The sequence below is a fragment of the Rhamphochromis longiceps genome, linkage group LG19 (genome assembly GCF_057381845.1).
Source record: "Rhamphochromis longiceps isolate RC_006_pf linkage group LG19, R_longiceps_female_GT1.1, whole genome shotgun sequence".
Lineage (NCBI taxonomy): Eukaryota > Metazoa > Chordata > Actinopteri > Cichliformes > Cichlidae > Rhamphochromis > Rhamphochromis longiceps.
The window spans coordinates 2,980,606-2,999,712 of NC_140575.1; the positions used below are offsets into that span (position 1 = coordinate 2,980,606).

The 19,107-nt window shown below is 42.7% G+C and overlaps 2 protein-coding genes and 1 long non-coding RNA gene across 7 annotated transcripts in view; 1 reads left to right on the forward strand and 2 right to left on the reverse strand.

The window, feature by feature from the left end:
- baz1a (bromodomain adjacent to zinc finger domain, 1A) overlaps positions 1-1,209 on the reverse strand; it is a 36,222-nt gene extending 35,013 nt beyond the window's left edge. Inside the window, exons 1-2 of one of the 3 annotated variants that reach the window (XM_085392424.1) lie at positions 1,078-1,209; positions 624-763 (exon numbers count right to left, since the gene is read on the reverse strand). In XM_085392424.1, the coding sequence (XP_085248550.1) occupies positions 624-736 (113 nt within the window). In that variant the 5' untranslated portion in view covers positions 737-763; positions 1,078-1,209. Of the gene's footprint in view, positions 1-623 lie in introns of all 3 variants that reach the window. The other 2 variants (XM_085392423.1, XM_085392425.1) reach the window with 2 other exon arrangements.
- LOC146646011 (uncharacterized) overlaps positions 1-19,107 on the reverse strand; it is a 238,836-nt gene that overhangs the window by 53,506 nt on the left and 166,223 nt on the right. The window lies entirely within an intron of this gene.
- Positions 9,491-18,455, forward strand: jkamp (jnk1/mapk8 associated membrane protein). Of its 3 annotated transcripts, XM_085391609.1 has the most exons (7): positions 9,512-9,625; positions 11,811-11,890; positions 12,958-13,112; positions 15,443-15,649; positions 16,542-16,723; positions 16,858-16,934; positions 17,429-18,455. In XM_085391609.1, the coding sequence occupies exons 1-7, from the start codon at positions 9,622-9,624 to the stop codon at positions 17,645-17,647; spliced, it is 924 nt and encodes a 307-aa protein (XP_085247735.1). In that variant the 5' UTR covers positions 9,512-9,621; the 3' UTR covers positions 17,648-18,455. The 3 variants fall into 3 exon arrangements, with proteins under 3 accessions (XP_085247736.1, XP_085247735.1, XP_085247734.1); XM_085391610.1 differs by lacking the exon at positions 11,811-11,890 and having other exon boundaries at positions 9,491-9,625; XM_085391608.1 differs by lacking the exon at positions 9,512-9,625 and having other exon boundaries at positions 11,801-11,890.

Consider the following 19,107-nt stretch of genomic DNA (forward strand, 5'->3'; position numbering starts at 1 on the left):
GCTGTCAGCTGAAGACGTCCACGGTCCATTTGGCCCGAGTTTCTTCAGACTGACGTCGAGTTTAGCGGAACTTTAACTTCAGTTTGGAGTAAAAACAGAGAACTTCTTTGATTTTTTCCGCTCGGGAAAATGACCGAGTGAGTTTGCAAACTTCATGTGTGCTCTTAAAAAGCACTCTTAGTGCGCTGGACCTCAGCAGGTGGGTGCAACAGACCTACACTATGAACGGATACCGAGCCTCACCACATCAAGCTAACTGCTAAAACTAGCTGAGCTAACCGCCGGCTCACTGACAGCTTCAGTGTTAGCTTACCCAGCTAACCCACTTTAGCTTCAGTTGGCTAACTGACTTGGATAACATTACACCTGCCAAATCCCACCTTCAAACCCGACTACCTGCTTTAACCTACGTTTTAATGGCGCGGGAGAAGGGGGGCATGCATCCCCCCGCCCGAGCCCATAAAAGTTTTTTGTTTTGTTTTTTCAGGACAAAAGTTGTTTTTTGTTCATCTTGTTTGGAAGTTTGCTAAGCACCAACTGTCAATGAGACATCGTTCAAACTTCAGTTCAAGTGACTCTTTAAAGGACCCTCCAGGTGAGACAAGTGGCTGTAAGGTACTTACTCGTAGGTCCTGAAGATTTCGTGCGTGATTTTACAGAGAAACACCTCCTCGTCTTGTCGTAGGTCCGCCGGGGGTTTCTGTCGGATGAAAGGTTTTCTGTGGAGAAGCGGCATCTTTCAGCTCCGCTTCCACCGGCCGCACTTAGAAAATAAGAAGGAAACTGGATATATCAATATCCGAAGATCAGACGTAAACTCTGACCAAACACTTCAAAGTAAAGTAAACCCGGAACCCGGACTGTGAACGCGGCGGGGATTAACCGAGTGGTAGGAGACAAGAGGAGGTGAGCGGGTCTTTTGTTAGACGCGCTGATAATCTGACCACATGGAAGTGTACTCCTCACCGTGTAAATCGACACACTCAACTCTTAGAGAGTAAAATAAAAATCACAAAGCCCACATCCACTCGCTCCTAGTGGAGAACAGCTTAAAAACACGCTTCTGGTGGTCTTTACCGAGTTGTGTAACAAAGAAGCGATAATACGCCGTCCAATCTGAGGAAGAAGTCCGGGCTGAAAAGCCGCTCACTGGCGGCTTGTTGACCAAGTTTTCGTGTACTTCACGGACCCACAAAGAGCTGGGAAATATTACGGTTTCGCTTAATCTGCATTCTTCACCAAAATAAAAGTACTAACACCACCATTTAAAATTAGTCTGTTACAAATATAAATACTGCATCTGAAATGTTATTAAAGTAGTACGTAAGCATGTAAGTGTTATTATGAAATCAGGAAAATCAGAAGAAAGAACAAATGATGGACACTGAATGAATTATTTCCAAATAGTTCCAAACCGCTCTCCCTGACCCATCACACCGTCTCTACTCCACAGTTGTGATTCAGCAGAGCTCCTTCTCCCCCAGACTGATTCTGCTTGGTTCTTTATAAGAACCTTTATAAGACGTCCTCACAGAGCTCTGTCAGCCTGCAGCATTGGTGCAAAGCAGCAAGGTGGAGCAGAGGCACCACCAAAGACTGAGGGAAGCTCTCCGGACTCTGCCTTGCCCGCCGCTCACTCTCCGCTGCCTCCACATAAGTGAGGATATTGGATAGATATTGAATCTGTAAATTCAATATCTCTATAAAGCTGTATAATAACTATGCATTCAGATGATCCCAAAAGTATTCTTGTACTATACCTTCATGCAGCTGTATTTCTTAGATTTATAGTGTACATGTAATTTAGTGCACTTTGCATCATTTACACAATGCTAGTCTTACTTTTACTGCTTTTAACTAACTTCATTTTTATATTTCTTTGTTTTTTATCATTCCTATAAATCTCATCGTATAAGGTTCTTACCAGGAGCATGTGGCACTTTTATTTTAACTGTGTTATTTATTTGTTGTTCATTGTAGACTTTACTATTTTTACTCTTTATCACGCTGCTGTAAAAGCAGTGGGCTCAATAAAGTATCTGTCTGTCTAGTTTTTGGTCCACTGATTCTATTGCTGTTACTGGTTCAAAGGGGGCAACAACTTATTATTATTTTTACCTACGTTTTTCTCATTTGTTATTATTTGCTGTATAGAAAAGTATTAATTACAAAGAACCCAGTGACACAGACACAAAATGTGTTTTTTTTCTCAAACAAATGACTTTTATCCAAGCCTTTACATTTATTAAATGTACAGTTTAACAAAGAAAAACATACTTAAAATGGGTTAAAAGAAAATAAATTTAAAATAGCACATTGTTAAGATGTCCTTGACAGTGTCTCACCATATTTTCGATGTATATAAATCACCGTGGCTGCATAGTAACATAAGTGTTGGGAGATAAACACAGTGCATAGAAACATAGAAAACGTATAAAAATGGCAGCCTGTGCGGCTGAGCGGCTGAAATTCTACCAAGAATATTTACTTCAGAATTATAGCAATGAACTATGATTAAAGCAATAAAGCAAATACTCATAAAAACAAAAACTGTAACTAAACTAAACTCCAGAGCATGATCAGAACATGCAACAGCAAGTAAGAGAAAACCGCTTACTAAACCATTAAAAGACTTTGTTACTGAATTGCTTTGCTTCACCCAAACGCACCATCCAGAGTCTTGGTGGGAGGGTTTTCCTGTCTTCCTCAAAGGCTGTTGGTCCGCTGACCTGCCATGTTGTAACTGCCAACCAACCAGGCTTTATGAACCCCCCCATCCCCTTTCCGCAGCTACACAGGGAGGCTCGCGTCATCATGGTTAATTCCTCGCATTAGTTCCCGGAAGTCGGCAAAATGCGCTAGCCGCGCCCATATCGGCGCATAAGTTAGACATGCACGTGTAAAAGGTTAGATGTTTTTGAAGAATGACACTGTATGTTATCCGCGCACTTAGATCATATGAATTTGTGAATGAAAACATAGTAGTGGATTATCCACAGAAAATTAGTAGTGTTTTAAACAGAAGACAGGTTAGAAACATATTATTAACCAGGAATACCAACAATATTAAATCAGAAATAAGGGCTTCAAAACTTAGTTTTACTGGGCTGACCAAGCGAAATACTAGCTAAGTAAGACATTATGTAGCTGTCTGATCTGTTGTACACTGGTATGTATGACCTAGTATGATAAAAATGATAACTGCACAACAATCAGGGGGAAAACTGTATTTTTGTGACATGCAGCTATAAATAAAGATTAGAAGAGCAAATGTAGGAAGTTTTGTTAACAGTGCTTTTGTGGTCCTGATGATTACTAGCATCTGTTTTCTCTTACAGTTTTAAACAACTGTACTACACTAATCTGACAATATACTATTACAATATTAGTATATATTGATTACACAGTTTCAGAGTAACTGATGACACTTGTCAAATATCATCAACCACGCCTCACGTCCTGATGCACTTACCTATACCAAGCTTGTACAGGTGTGGGCAGCACTTTCTGTCTTTTCTCTCTTCTAACTCTGTCAGCACAAGAACCACAGGAGGATTCAGGCTGGAAATTGCACTGAGACAGCACCCTGAAACTCATCTCCCTGAATGCTTCTGCTGCTGCCGCCCATTTCCCTGTTTTTGTTGGTGTTGTTCGCTTTCTTGCGTGTGTGTCATGGCCTTTCTGCTCGCTGGGTGCATGGTCCTTTACACTATATATGAATTAATTCAATTCAAAATTTAGTTTATTTGAATTCATATCAGTTTTGTTTTATTTATATAGTGCCAAATCACAAAAACAATCAGGATTCAACTTTACTGTTATTTCACATGTATAAATACAGGGTAAGAAATACAGTTTGCATCTAAGCAGTAAGTGCAATAGGAGCAGATTATATACAGATAAGTTAAGTAGAGACCAAATATACAGATGAACTGCAGACAAATGTACAGATGTAATGTTGTATATGTATATACAGATGATCTCTATAGCATACAGATGTTCTATATTGCTGTTCAGAGCTCTACAGCAGTGGAAGCACAGAGCTCTGACAGACTATAATAGTGAACAGTGTGAGCACTATAACAGAGACGATGTTATGTCAGTGTCCTAAACTATAGCAGTAACCAATGTGAGCATATGGTGAATGTTGAGAATGAATGACAGTCCTGATCATGGTCACTGGGAGGGATGGGGGGAGGAGGAGTGTAGAAGGGTTAAGTGAGTGTGGATGGAAAGGTTCAGCAGAGTTCAGTACGGTGACAGCCGTGGGGAAGAAGCTGTTCCTAAACCTGCTGGTTTTACTGGTTTCTTATTGGTTTCACTCTAAGCAGCAACATATCAAAGACATTATATTCTGCAAATAAATTGTATGCATGTCAAATGTTTGTGCATGTGCGAGGTATTTCCCATCTTTGTTGTGAACACTCTTGGGGTCGTTAGTCAAAACAAGTAATATATTACACATATTACACAGAAGACTTTTCTTAAAATTACTTGATAAAATAGCTGAAACACACTGTCTCGCAATTACCTACCTCATTTTACCTTTCGTCATTTAAAAATAAAATACAAGTAATATCCATATCTTTTCTTTCTCCGGCACACAAACTGAAATCCACTGATTGTAGCACAAGTGCAAATGAACCAGTCGATCAAGAGGGATCGATATGCATGCAGACTAACAATTCAACTAAAGGTTGAACTACTGGGTACTACTCAAATCCCATTTGTACCTCAAGGCGCTTTATATTGTAAGGTAAAGACCCTACAATAATACAGAGAAAACCTTAACAATCATATGACCACCTATGAGGATGCGTTTTGGAAACAGTGGGAAGAAAAAGCTCCCATTTAACAGGAAGAAACCTCTGGCAGAACCAGGCTCTGGGTGGGGAGGCCATTGCTTCGACTGGTTTGGGGTGTGTGGACAGGACAGAGACATACAGTGAAAGAGAGCCAGAGATGAATAAAAACGAATGATCAAATCCAGAGGTGTCATCGGACCTCCCACAGACACGGATGGAGGAGGGGCCAAAGGGCTGGAGTCCAGGTGAGACGGAGGTTGCTTTGGAGATGAGGAACTGGTGTTGGCTCTCTGCGGTGCAGTACCACTTCCTGTTTCGGTTACAACACACAGTGGTGTTTTCATATAGTTTATCTGTGTACTCAATTGAATACAAAACTTAACGTCTTATTTCATAGTCTAATCTTCACTGTATCTTTAGGTATAGGCTAGTCTACAAACAACAAACCCAGTGGAAGAATATAGAGGGGTGGAGAGATGTACAGGAAACCAGTGCTTACTCACCAGTTTCAGATCCAGGAAACTCGACCGAGAAGCGGGAGAGGGTGAGGGACTCAACTGAGAGCTACAACACCTGAAGACTTGCTTCAGGGCTGTCCAGAGCCTCCCAGCACCATTGTAGAGGTGTGGGAGGTTACTCTGACCTGCTGTCCTGTTCTATGTAGCTGCGTCATCTTCCCCCACAGGAGCAGCGACATCGTGGGTTCCACCATGTGGATCGAATTTGATGAAACCTCCAATTTATATCATGAATCTAGGATGTATCAGGCCAAGGTGTTGTTGCCGCTGCTGTGCCCTCTGACTCCTTTCTGTTCTCCGCAGCATTCGTAATCTGTTTAGTATGGCTGCTGGCACAAGGGGTAGAGTGGGTCGTTTACCAATCAGAAAGTTGGTGGTTCACTTTGAGATTACCAGTTTCTCTCTATATCTTGGGTGCAAATCTCGTATCAGAAAAGTCATTCTGCTCTACTTGATGCATGCTCAATCATCCATGTAAGCAAATCCCTGAAAGTTGATTGTGTTCATCTGTTCAAAACGCTACGTCCAGATGAACAGAATCAACTTTTGGGGATTCTGCTCTACTCTTACTGCAATTGTCAGATCAGTGACACATGTCCCCACAACACTAGCCTTTCTTACACAGCTAATTTTTCTACACGTGCTTCAGTGCTAAAGAAACTTTGGTTCTGTTGATGACATTTCATCTGTCACTTTCCTGAATACTGTCCAGCACTGAATTAGCTTTTACTTCAGACTCAAATATGTACAAAAGAGCAATAATAAGTGAAGCTTAACTAAGTGAGAGTAATACTGTATGCCAGTTGCATACACTGCAGTAATGTGTGCATCCATCAACCACTTTATTAGGTACACTTACACCGCATTTTGCCTTCAGAGCTGCTGTAGTTTGTCTTTGCAGAATTTCAGCTTGTTGCTGGAATCATTCCTTAGAGATTTTGTTCCATATTAACACAACAGCATCACAGGAGAGGAGAGGCCATTAGACCACTGTTACAGCACGATCAGCGGGGCCTATCGTGCGGTGCCCCGCGCTTCACTCGGACTTTCTGACCACGTCATGATCCACCTAATCCCCGCGTACAGACAGAGGCTGAAGCTCTCCAAACCTGTCGTGAGGACCAAAAAACTGTGGAGCAACGAGGCTGTGGAGGAGCTTCGCACGTGTTTGGAGTCTACAGACTGGGACACAATGAAGGCTGCTTCTAACAGCTTGGACGAGTTTACGGACACTGTCACCTCCTATATCCACTTCTGTGAGGACAGCATTGTGCCATCACGCACCAGGGTGAGTTATAACAATGACAAACCCTGGTTTACTCCTAAACTCAAAAAGCTGTGGCTGGAAAAGAGAAAGGCGTTCAGAAGCGGAGACAGGGACTGCTACAGAGAGGCCAAGTACGTTTTGACGAGCCATCAGGCAGCCTTCACACCTCCAACGGCCCCAACAATAGAGACACTTTGGACACTCATTCCCCCACCTCCCCCCCCTCCATAGAGCCATCACCACCTTCAAACACTTCACCTACAACACCCCCCTCCTCACCCCACACAAAAGAGGATTTCACACCACCTCCTCCGACCACAACTCTTCATATTCATGAAGCAGATGTGAGGAAGCAGTTTAAGAACCTGAATGCTCGGAAAGCTCCCGGCCCAGACGGTGTGTCTCCTGCCACCCTCAGACACTGTGCAAACGAGCTGGCCCCAGTGTTTTCTGGCATCTTCAACTCCTCACTGCAGGCCTGTCATGTGCCCGCCTGCTTCAAGTCCTCCACCATAATCCCTGTCCCCAAGAAACCTAGGATCACTGGACTAAATGACTACAGACCCGTGGCTCTGACATCTGTGGTCATGAAGTCTTTTGAGCGCCTGGTTCTCTCCTATCTCAGGACCCTCACGGCCCCCCTCCTGGACCCCCTGCAGTTTGCATACAGAGCCAACAGGTCTGTAGACGACGCCATCAACATGGCCCTACACTTCATCCTGCAGCATCTGGACTCCCCAGGAACCTACGCCAGGATCCTGTTTGTGGACTTCAGCTCTGCATTCAACACCATCCTTCCAGACCATCTCTGAGGCAAGCTTTCCCAGATGAATGTGCCTGATCCCATCTGCCGGTGGATCACTGACTTCCTGACGGACAGGAAGCAGCATGTGAGGCTGGGAAAGAATGTCTCGGACTCCCGGACCATCAGCACCGGCTCCCCTCAGGGCTGTGTTCTTTCTCCTCTGCTCTTCTCCCTGTACACCAACTGCTGCACCTCCACCCACCAGTCTGTCAAGCTAATCAAGTTTGCAGATGACACCGCCGTTATTGGACTCATCTCTGACGGGGACGAGTCTGCCTACAGGAGGGAGGTTGAACGTCTGGTGTCCTGGTGCAGCCACAACAACCTGGTGCTGAATGCCCAGAAGACAGTGGAGATTATTGTGGACTTCAGGAAGCACACAGCCCCACTCCCCCCCATCATCCTGACTGACACCCCCATCACCTCTGTGGACTCATTCTGCTTCCTGGGTACCACCATCACCCAGGACCTGAAGTGGGAGCCCACCATCACCTCCGTCATTAAGAAAGCCCAGCAGAGGATGTACTTCCTGAGGCAGCTGAAGAAATTCAACCTGCCAACACGGACGATGATGCAGTTCCACACTGCAATCATCGAGTCCATCCTCACCTCCTCCATCACCGTGTGGTACGCTGGAGCCACTATCAGGGACAAACAGAGACTGCAGCGTGTTGTGCGCTCTGCTGAGAAGGTGATTGGCTGCAGACTCCCATCTCTGCAGGACCTGTACACCTCCAGGACATTGCGGCGTGCAGCTCGGATCTCAGCTGACCCTTCTCACCCTGGACACAGTCTGTTTGACCTGCTCCCCTCAGGCAGGAGGCTCCGGTCCATTCACACCAGAACCTCTCGCCATAAGAACAGTTTCTTCCCCTCTGCTGTTGGACACATGAACAATAACCGCATGACTGTTCCCGCCACTAACACATGACCCTACGCTGTGTTCACTGCATCATTCCATGTTTGCACTGATCACCACCTGCACTCATGTATATATCATGTATATATCTATCTACGTAGCACTTTTAATTCTTATTCTCATTCTTATTTTCATGTCTATTTAAGCGTAATTTATGACAGTATGTTTGCACTGAAGCACCGCAGCGATTTCCTAATGTTGTAAACCTGCTCAACATTTGGCAATAAAACCCTTTCTGATTCTGATTCACTGTTTGTCAGATTTGTTGTCTGCTCATCCCAATGGTGCTCTACTGGACTGTGGAGGTCACTGGAGTACAGCATCTTTTCTTGTTCAGTTTCAGTGAGTCATTGTGAACTGTAGCCTCAGTTTTCTGGACCTGGCTAAAGGAGTGACACCTCTTGTGGTCTTCTGCTGTTGTAGCCCATGTGTTGTGCGTTTATAGATGTTCTTCTCTCTTTTGTAACTAGTGGTTGATTGAGTTAGTGTTGCCTTCCTGTCAGCCTCTGACCTCGGACATCAACAAGGTATTTTCACTCAGAGAACTGCCAGTCTCTGCATCTCTCTTTTTTAAGCCAGTGTCTGTAAACCCTAAAGATGGTTGTGTGGGAAAATTCTGGTAGATTACAGTTTTTCTCAATCACTATGGCACAGTTCTCACAGAAAAGTGATGCTTATCACTGTAATGAATGTCCTCAAAACAGTTATGCCTTTTTTCACAACACAAACTGACCTGTGCAAAAGACCCCATTTACTTTGACAATGTGTTACTGGCGTTGCTCCCTCATACATAGATTGAAGTCATTTGATAGTAAAAACGAATTAAATGATTGACAGTATTCAGGAACGCAAGAGATCTAAAATTCTGACTGACAAAAGTACAAACTGTTTTGATGAGTTATGAGATCCAAGTGATAAGTGCATAAACGCAGTAACAAATATATTTAGTAATGAAGTCAGTTAGCTTAGCTTATGAGACATCTGCTTATATCTTACTGAATTAACCATGGCAATTAATATTGAGGCTCCTCCACCTGCTCCACTTAAAAAATAAGAAACAGAAAAAGCACAGATGTTTTTGAGTATTCCGGTGCAGCTCAGAAGGTGACAATAACACAAATGTCACAAAACCCCACAGATGTCAAGAAGGAGTGAAAAGCGACAGACGGCAGAGGGCAGCACTACGCGGAGACCAGTCGGCTAAACAAGAGAAGTGTTCTGGTCCACTTCCGGTTACAGCAGTCCCAAACAAACACGATTAAGCTGTGGTTTTAAAAGGCAGATTTACAAGTCATATCGTTCTCAAAATGGGTAAGTTGAGGTCGCCTTTTGCCCTCACGTTTCCTCACATGATACCTAAGGTGTTGAGAGACTTTGCGGCGTTTCTCATAATATGTATTTTTATAAAATGTGGAAGTTAGCCTTAGCTGTGAGCTTGGAAGTTTAGCTAACAACCGCCCGGCCTTTGAAGCTTATCTAAGTGACAGAAATATTGCATGCCGGTTACATACACTGCAGTAGCGTGTGTACAGTTTTCCTAAGAACTGGAGTGGATATGTGTTAATCTCAAGCTCACGCAACGTGTACGTGTGAGTGGGGGGTCTTGTTGTTGTGTCCCGTCTCTGCTGCTGTGTTGCATGGGAGGCTTAACTCAGAAATAAGACGCGCAGTTATCCCACTGAAACCGAGAGGAGAGAGATGCCTGACAGTAATGTCTGTGTTTATAATTACATTCATTTTGACAACCTCTCCAACACCACTGGCTGGAGAGCGCATCCGTTGTGTTTTATAGTAGACAATCAGTCATTAAGCTCTATACACGCTTTCTATGTACAAGTTTGAACCAAAGATTTTAGAGTCATCACTCCAATAGACATGTCGCTCCTTGTTTTTAAAGTTCAGTTCTTGTGTAATTTGGTCTACCTTTTCTTCCTGTTTCCTTTCCTTAAACATTGCTTCATGACAGCAAACCCTCTGCTGTGACCATTTCTGATCCGGCTTCAGCAAACGAGAGAGGGATCGATTGAAGGGTCAGATGCTCTCTCAGGTTCTGCGTCCTGCAGAATTTTTTTTCCATTTCTTAAGAAAAAGACTTTGTTTGTAGGCCTGCTATTTTTTTAACCCTCTACTCTTTACCCCTCAGCTGTAAAAAGCTGACGGGGTATCTTTATCCCCCTGCTGGGCCAGGGTCGACACCCAAGTTTGCGGATGTGATAACTGAAGAAATGTTCAAATTCATACCATAGGTCTAACATTGAAAATCTCACATGAGTTGAAATCTTAGTGATCTCAAGGTCAGATGTCAAACTTTATTAAAAAATCTTGTGAGTATGATAACTCAAGAAAGACGGCATCTTGGATTTTTGAAATTGATACCACAGGTGCATCTGCTCAGTAGATGATCCGAGATGTCGCTGAGGATGGAGCCTCAGCGCTTTGTGTTCTCATGCTTTGCATGTTCCTGTGTTTTTTGCTCCGTCTTTTGCTGTTATCCTCCCATCATTTTACCAGAGAGGAACTCTTAAACGGTCCTCTCTACGTATATTTTCCCTGGTTTTCATCGACGCAGACAACCTAACCATGATTCTGATTGGAGGTGCAGTGGTGCTCTGTGGGATTTACCTTTGACTTTGGAGTGGGCTGTATGATGACCTGAAGTCACATACACACAACACAGTAAGAACCACTTGGATCTGAACCTGCTCAAGACTGTGGAGATGACAGTGGACCTTTAGAGAACCCCCCCTCTACTCTCGCCATCTTCAACAGTACTGTGCACCCACTGTGGATTGCCTTAGATTCCTAGGATCCATCTTTTCATGGGAAGTACAATATTCTTCACATACACTGTGTCTGGAAGAAGGCCCAACAGGTTGAACTTCCTGCGGCAACTCAGGAAGTTCGACCTGTCACAGGAGCTGCCCGTCATCTTCTGCACTGCCATCATCATCCAGTCTGTCACCCAGGACCAACAATCTTACTCAATCTTTTGTTTTTGAGATATAATCATTATTCTTTCAAAAATCATAACAATAACAAAATATTTTCAATAACACAAGAATTACAAAATAAAACGACTTTTCATTTGCATATGGAGAGTAAATGAACACAAAGATCAGGCTGTGTGGGATAAAGCTGCTGAATCTCAGGTTAATTTTTAAAGAGACTTACCATTGTGTGTATTGTGTTGGTGTATACACTCACTGGTTACATCTCATGTTGCTGACAACATGAGGAACAGAGAAATTACACTTTATTAATCCTGTTTGTGGCGGTGGGCCACAAATTATACATTTTAAGGTAGGCAGAAAGGGCCATGATTGGTCCCCGGGCCAGACTTTTTGGACATGCCTGTTTTAAATGAACTTTATACCACCACCAAGCTAAAAGAAAGTTTACAGCTCAATTTTTAAGTTTCAAGCATCCTGATTGTTTGAAAATACTGTACTATAGTATTGATGCTTGCACACTTCACAATGGTTTTGTATGCTTGCAGCTGTGGCCGTGAGTTCAACATGTCCAGGGCTGTACTGTGGCAGGATGATGGTCAACGGCTCAGTGGAGGGAGAATGTGGTGTGAGTACTAAACATTAGTTGTTGCTGATGTGCTGTTGGATAGACAGTACGTGGATGTATGTCTAACTTTGCGCCTTGCATCATAAAAGAGAGCGCGGCTCATAATAATTCAGGTTTCCATATTGAGATCCAGTCATTGTGGTGTAGCAGACTGTTCTGAGGAAATTCGGAAGTGCTCGTCCTGCTTGTTCGAGTTGTGAGCCAGTAGAGCCTATCACAGCCTGGACTATCACTAATTGTAGGAACAGTGCAGAGACATGAATGGACATGTGGCAGGAAGCTGGAGAAGCCAAACTCTCACAGGCACAGAGAGAACATGCCGTCTCCACTTAGAAAGGTCATAACTAGCCAGCACTTAAGAAATGCTCATTACTCTACCAGTGTTCTTATTTTCAGTTACAATAACCGTGTGTAAAATAGATAATGAATCATTTTTTCCTCCCACACGCTGCAAATGCATCATTAATCCCCCCTCCCAACTGGAAAATTTTCCACCTGGCGCACTGTGCTGAGCATGCGTCTTTATATTCTACCAGTTAGGGAAAAATATGGTGACAGACGAGCGAGTGAACGAGACTCGCTGTTGACTCGTTTTCACAAGGATGATGCAGAACGAAATGCAGAAATTTGCAAAACATGCTGTAAAACTATTGCAGCAAAAGGCAGCAGTACCACGAAATTATTCCACCAGCTGAAAGTCATCCGCTGCAAAATGAAGAGTGCATGTCAACGTCTCCCCACACACCAAAGAAAGCGTTAAATAAACCAGCTGTGACACCTGCGACTGCTCCTGGTCAGTCGTTTTTATAGTCACTGTCTGGACTTTTGTTCCTGTAATCTGAGGTCATCACGTTTTTAATTTTACTACGTTTATATGTTGTAAGCACAAAGCAGTAACTGTAATTGTTAAGTTGTAACGTTCAGTTGTTGTGTTCTGTATTCAAAGTATTAAAAAAGCATTGAATGGTGGATTTGAATGAATGTAGCAGCGCAATTAAATGAAAGACAGCTTTAAGAGTGGATTTGGATGAGATTCAGATTGTACTCACAATAATGTGTTTTGGCAGGTTTGTCCTCGAGGAGAGCGGGCCAACATGCAGAAAGTGTGTGAGCGCTGCATCGAGTCTCCTGAGATCTACGACTGGCTCTATCTGGGGTTTATGGCCATGTTGCCTCTTGTGTTGCACTGGTTCTTTATTGAATGGTACTCTGGAAAGAAGAGGTGAGACTGAGTTCCAAAGCTGCTGCTGTACAGAGGAAGTTACTTCTGTGTGAAGTGACCAAAGTGATCATGTCCATAAGTCATATTGCATAACTTCAAACTTAATGAAGAGTTTATATAATGAGCACTCAGTGGCACTTCTGGTCTAATGTGTAATTAATATTGTAAACACATCTCTAAAGGCCAAACATAAAATATTACTATATAAAATAGCAAATGTAAAGAATATGTAAACTGTAGCAGTAATGTACTTTTTCTATTAAGTGAAATAAAATAGTCCCAAATTTGAATTATAACATTCAGACTTCTGCTGTTCTAACCTTTGCTTCTATGAAAACATGTAACTGAAAAAAGGCAAATAAGCAGTTTAAGCCTGCACACAGGCCTAACATTAGATTATGTTTAATACCAGACGCACCTGAAAGGTTAATCTGTGGCAGCAGTACGGCTTATGACAAAAACACTCCGTCTTATAACTGTAGCATTATAAGAAAGTCATAATGAAACAATAAATAGAAAACACTTCAAATAAAAATGAACACGGGGCTGACGTGACCCCGCCCCCGCCCGGTCAGCATTTACTCAGCTTTAATATCGCTCTGGCTAGCTTAGCGTTGTCTGTGATGTTCTGTTAGCAGTACAATGCAGTTGTTTCTGTTCTGGATGCAGTTTGAACTTTACTAACATGCTGTCGTCCTTTTGTGCAATAACAACAAAAATAACGTCCACATCTACGCTGCAGACTGTTCCACTATTTCCCTCCTCCAGCTGACTGTAGTGTAAGTGGAAACGACAAGCAGAATCCACAGACGAGCAGACTGATAATTACAAGGTTCTTGATTGCCATCCCTTAAATTTCAGCCCCCTATCTTTCTACAAGCCTTCAGTAGTGGAGACCTTACTATTATGTTTTCAAACAAATTCAAGTTCTCAGGATTTCATGTTGAACTACACTTTTTTCTATTCCTGTCACAGTATAATGTTGAATGGTATAGCTTGGCTATATCTAGGGAACTACGACTAACTTTAATATTAGACAAAGATAAATCAAGTAAATATAAAATGCATTTTTCAGGGTACTATGTAGGAAAAGTAATTGCCCCCTGCACCAGAGACTTTGGACAAAGCAAAAGCATGCTGTGCACTGACAAGAAGAGATCTGAAGTCACATTACATCTGTTGTAAAACTAACATAGCATTTCATAAAAACAACACATGGCAGCAGTAAAACATGGTGGTGTCAGTTTGTTCTGGGGCTGTTTGCTGCTTCAGGACCTGGTTGACTTCCTGTAACTGATGGAGTCAATTCTGCGCTCTACCAGAAAATCATGGAGGAGAAGCTCAAACACACTTGAACAATGATCAGTAACAAACCCCCACGTCCACCTGTTAATGGCTTAAAAATAAAAAAATGAAGGTTTTGGACTGGTGTAGTCAGTGTCAGGGCTTAAAATAAACAGCTTTGACCTTAAACAGGTCATTCACGCTGAAAAACCCTGCAGTGTAGCTGAATTAAAACAGTTTTGTAAAGAAAAATGAGCTTCTAGTTACGTGACAGACTCATTGCCAGTTATTGTAAATGCTTGATTGCAGTTCTTGCTTCTAAGGGTCTAGTTAGTAGGTTTAGGAGGCAATTACTCTTAAATAAGACCATATACAGTAGGTTTGGAGAAGGTTTTGCCCTCAGCACATTTTGTACTTACTTGGGTTGTTTTTGTCTAATATTACTATTTGTTTTGTTCTTCAACACGTGTGCAACCCCCCCTGTTTCAGTCACTGTGGCATTTTGAGTCTAATTAGTGTTTGATAGCTGAATAATAAGGAATTCAAATTGTGCTGCTGTTAAGTTGCGGTATGAACTAATTTTTCAGCATCACTCATAAATGTCTAATTTTGAAGGTCTTGTTCAGAACATTGATTTGTCTGAATTTGGAAGTAGAAAATAACTAGTTACCCAGGGCTTTATGTCTTTAAGGTTTTCCTGTAGTGTGACAATTTTTGGCTTCATTTCAGTGCCTCAAGGCACTTTATCTTGTAAGGTCGACCCTACAATAATACATACAGAGAAAACCCAACAATCATATGACCCCTTATGAGCAAGTCGTTTGGCGACAGTGGGAAGGAAAAACTCCATTTTAACAGGAAGAAACCTCCAGCAGAACCAGGCTCAGGGAGGGGCGGGGCCATCTGCTGTGATTGGTTGGGGTGCTATATGAAACATGTCTAACTTAGGGAGTATTTGTTCCAAGCACAGAATCCCTTTAGTGCTCTTGTCTGTGAGGACAGTGTGTTTTCTTTCTGTCATTTGATCTCATGCTCTTCCTTTGTAGTTCCAGTGCTTTACTCCAACATGTGACCGCCATGTTGGAGTGCAGTATGTCAGCTGTGGTCACTCTGCTGGTCACAGAGCCTGTGGGAATGCTCACTATCCGTTCTTGTCGAGTGCAAATGCTTTCAGACTGGTACACGATGCTGTACAACCCAAGTCCAGACTATGTCAACACATTACACTGCACTCAGGAAGCTGTGTACCCACTGTGAGTATTACCAGTAATCATTTTGCCAAATTCTACAATTAACCATAAAACAATAATTCCCAGCACTCCACAGAAGAGGACAAAGGTGTGTTTGCAGCAGGGCATCAAGGCCATACTGTGGGACACTGAGCTCTGTGTCTTAGGGCAAAATTTAAAAAAAGAAAATACAATTATACGTTAAATAAGAAAAAGCTTAGTTATGGACAGCAGAACACGGTTCAGGTCAAGCAGGTGGTTCCTCCCAGTCAGTGCCTTCAGCCTCACTGTTGATGCCTACATGAGTGACAGCAGAGACACGGAGCGCTCTCAAACACCAGCAACTTTAAGAAGGCTGGGTACTCTGAACTGTCGCTCGTCAGGAACTGTTCCCTGACCCTGAGGCACAGGGAACAAACCCTGTTATCAACTGGGGAAAAAACCTCAACGTACAGGCAGCAAGCTGAGGAGAGACCAGCATACCCAGTCTTTATTCAAAAGATTGAGGTTACTTATTGGATCTTAGTGTTTCAGTCAGATGAGTTCTTAGATGACTTTTCCTCCTGTTACACTGCAGATCATGACAGGTGGACACATTGATGCTGGGTGGTGGAGGCTGGCAGCAGCGTGCTGACAGGAGAAACACTGGGAGGTTCATTCGATATGAAGCAGCAGGAGAGTAGCCTCACACTGACGAATGATCGAGGCTACTTTGTTTATTAGACAAGCTGAACAGACACCTGCTGAATGAGTAAACCGATCAACATGCTTCTGATTCTTTATTCTCTTTTTTAACTCTTGTGCAGTTTCCTTCTGAACTGGTGCATAGGCTGGTGGGAGGTCACCTCAGGCTTGTCATTCATTCTGTATCTGTTGCATCAGCGTAACACGAACTCCTCAATGTCCTTTTTCTCAGCTACACGATCGTGCTGATCTACTATGCATTTTGCTTGATACTAATGATGATGCTGCGTCCTCTGTTGGTGAAGAAGATGGCGTGTGGTTTGGGCAAATCCGACCGTTTTAAGAGCATCTATGCTGCTCTGTACTTCTTCCCGATCCTCACTGTGCTGCAGGCTATAGGAGGAGGACTGCTCTGTGAGTACCTGTGGGACTCTGCTTCTTAGTTCACACTGTGGTATCATTTTTGTTTTACAGCTTTCATAAGACTATGACTAATGCCCTTTTTGTTTAAATAACTCTGAGTAAAGACGACTGTGTTATTGTTTCAGACTATGCATTCCCCTACATCATCCTGGTCCTGTCTCTTGTCACGTTGGCTGTTTACATGTCTGCCTCTGAGATACAGGTAACTACAGTCACTGCGGTGTGGGCATTTCTTATTTCCCAGTTTAACTTTACAATTGTGATCAAGAAGTTCTTCGATTTGATATGAGGTTGGATACTAATTATACTTCTTTACAGTGTTTATTCATCGACTTGTATAAAGTTACAACAGCAAAATGACTCCTCCAAACTAATTGTGTGGGCACTAACCATTTAGGAATTAGGAACTACTCTAGACTGTAGATGGTTGTTGTTGTTGTTGTGTTTTTTTTAAACCCCTTACCTGTAAAAGGCTGATGGGGTATTGTTGCCCCCTCAGCGGGCAGGCAGTGTAGACAGACCCCACACGAACATGATAACTTGTGAACACACACACACGTATGCATGTATGTTCAGGACTCTGTCTGGTTTGCTGTCATTACTGCACATGTTTGTTTGCGTTTGGAAGCTGACATATGTGTATGGGTTATTTCTCTTCTCTGTCCACTTACCATAACCCATCTCCTTTGAACACAGTCTTTTAAGAATCTGGTTGCCAAGAAGAAGCGTCTCATCGTCCTGTTCAGCCACTGGCTGCTGCATGCTTACGGCATCATCTCGATCTCCCGACTGGACAAGCTGGAACAGGACCTGCCGCTGTTGGCCCTCGTGCCAGGACCCGCTCTGTTTTACATCGTCACAGCCAAATTCACTGAGCCCAGCCGCATCCTCTTGGAGGCTGGCAATGGACACTGAGCTGGATTTATCAGGAGTTCAATAAATAACTCTTGAAAAAAAGTCACAGCAGCTTGCCCCTGTCCAGTGTGATGTCTTGAAATTGTCTGTTTATTTTTAGTTCAAAATCTCAGTCAGTGAGGAGTCGGACTCAAAATGCCAAACGTAGTTTGTTAATTTCTTTAACTCATGAAATATAAGCTCAGTAATTCATTCACGCTCAGCTTCAGTTCTCATGTGAAGTGTCTACAGGTCTGACATGACAATGATGTGGTCCCAGAAGTCTGGCGTGTACAGTAAAGTGTATGCACTACTGCTTTGTCAAGTGTGGTAGAAGATGTGATCGTTCCACTGGAGCTGAGCAGCTGTTTCTAAAGCGTTAACAGGTCGCTGCTTTTAATGTTTATTTAAAATTTTGATTGGTGGTGAATTTCTCCAGAGGAAAATCGCTCCGACAGATATACTTGAAAAGGTTTGTATGTTGACTCCTGTTGAATATTTCAGCCTTCACAGGTTTGTGGAGGTGAAAGTGCACTGTATATACTGTACATTGCTTGTAAATGTTAGTGTATTCAGTATGTTTATCTGCATATACATAATTTAAAACTAAAACTTTGAATGTTATCTTTGTGTTCTGACTATTGATCTTTGTTACCATGAGATTCAACTTTTATTGGTCTCAAACATTTACCTGATATCAAAGTGTACACCTGTGTTACTGCAGGTCGATCTGTGTGACGATGCACTTTCATTTTGCTCACAGTCATCTGTATACGCTGCAACATATGTTGATGTTTCTTTGTAAATGAATAAAGGTGTCAGAAAATGATTTTGCGCAGATCTTTGGTATCATTTTGACTGACACGTCCTGTAACCCGGCAGTGCAGGTGGGAAGCTTGTTCTTCTCTCAGGTTGTCAGATGACAAACAGGAAGGTTGCTGCATCTGGAAATGTGGAAAAATCCTCAAAAAGACTGTTTCCTGTTGTGATTCTTCATTTGTATACTGAGCTTTTGCACATACCCACACCAACTGTTTAGAAGAATGCAGCTACAGCAGACCTGAGTGCGTTTGTTTTCTCATCTTACAGTTAATGCAAGTAAGGATTCATCCACAGTAACCACATTTTGGATGGTAGGTAAATACGCTAACAGATCTGACTAATACGTGAAGATTTTACGCTCCTGTAAATCGTATCACATCAACCATAACTTTGTGGGCATGTGTGTGAAGAGAAACTACAGCAAAGCAACAAAAGCTGAGACAAAAAGAACATTTCGTATCATCAAAAAGGCAAAACTGGTATTGGAAATGAAATGCACACAAATTTGGGAATATTACACTCAAATCACTGACACACATACCCACACAGCAAAGTCAAAAAGGTACAAGGGCTACGTCCCCCGAGGACGTGAAAGCCGGTGTTGTGCCAAAAGGAATCTGTGCTGCTTCTGTGTTTATATCTATTGTCTTTACTTATCT

Excerpts from the sequence above, each read along its gene's own strand:
- jkamp (XM_085391608.1), top strand. The coding sequence starts at position 11,801 with ATGCTTGCAGCTGTGGCCGTGAGTTCAACATGTCCAGGGCTGTACTGT. Across the intron at positions 13,113-15,442 it reads TGGTACTCTGGAAAGAAGAG|TTCCAGTGCTTTACTCCAAC; the intron begins GTGAGACTGAGT and ends CTTCCTTTGTAG. Across the intron at positions 15,650-16,541 it reads CAGGAAGCTGTGTACCCACT|CTACACGATCGTGCTGATCT; the intron begins GTGAGTATTACC and ends CCTTTTTCTCAG.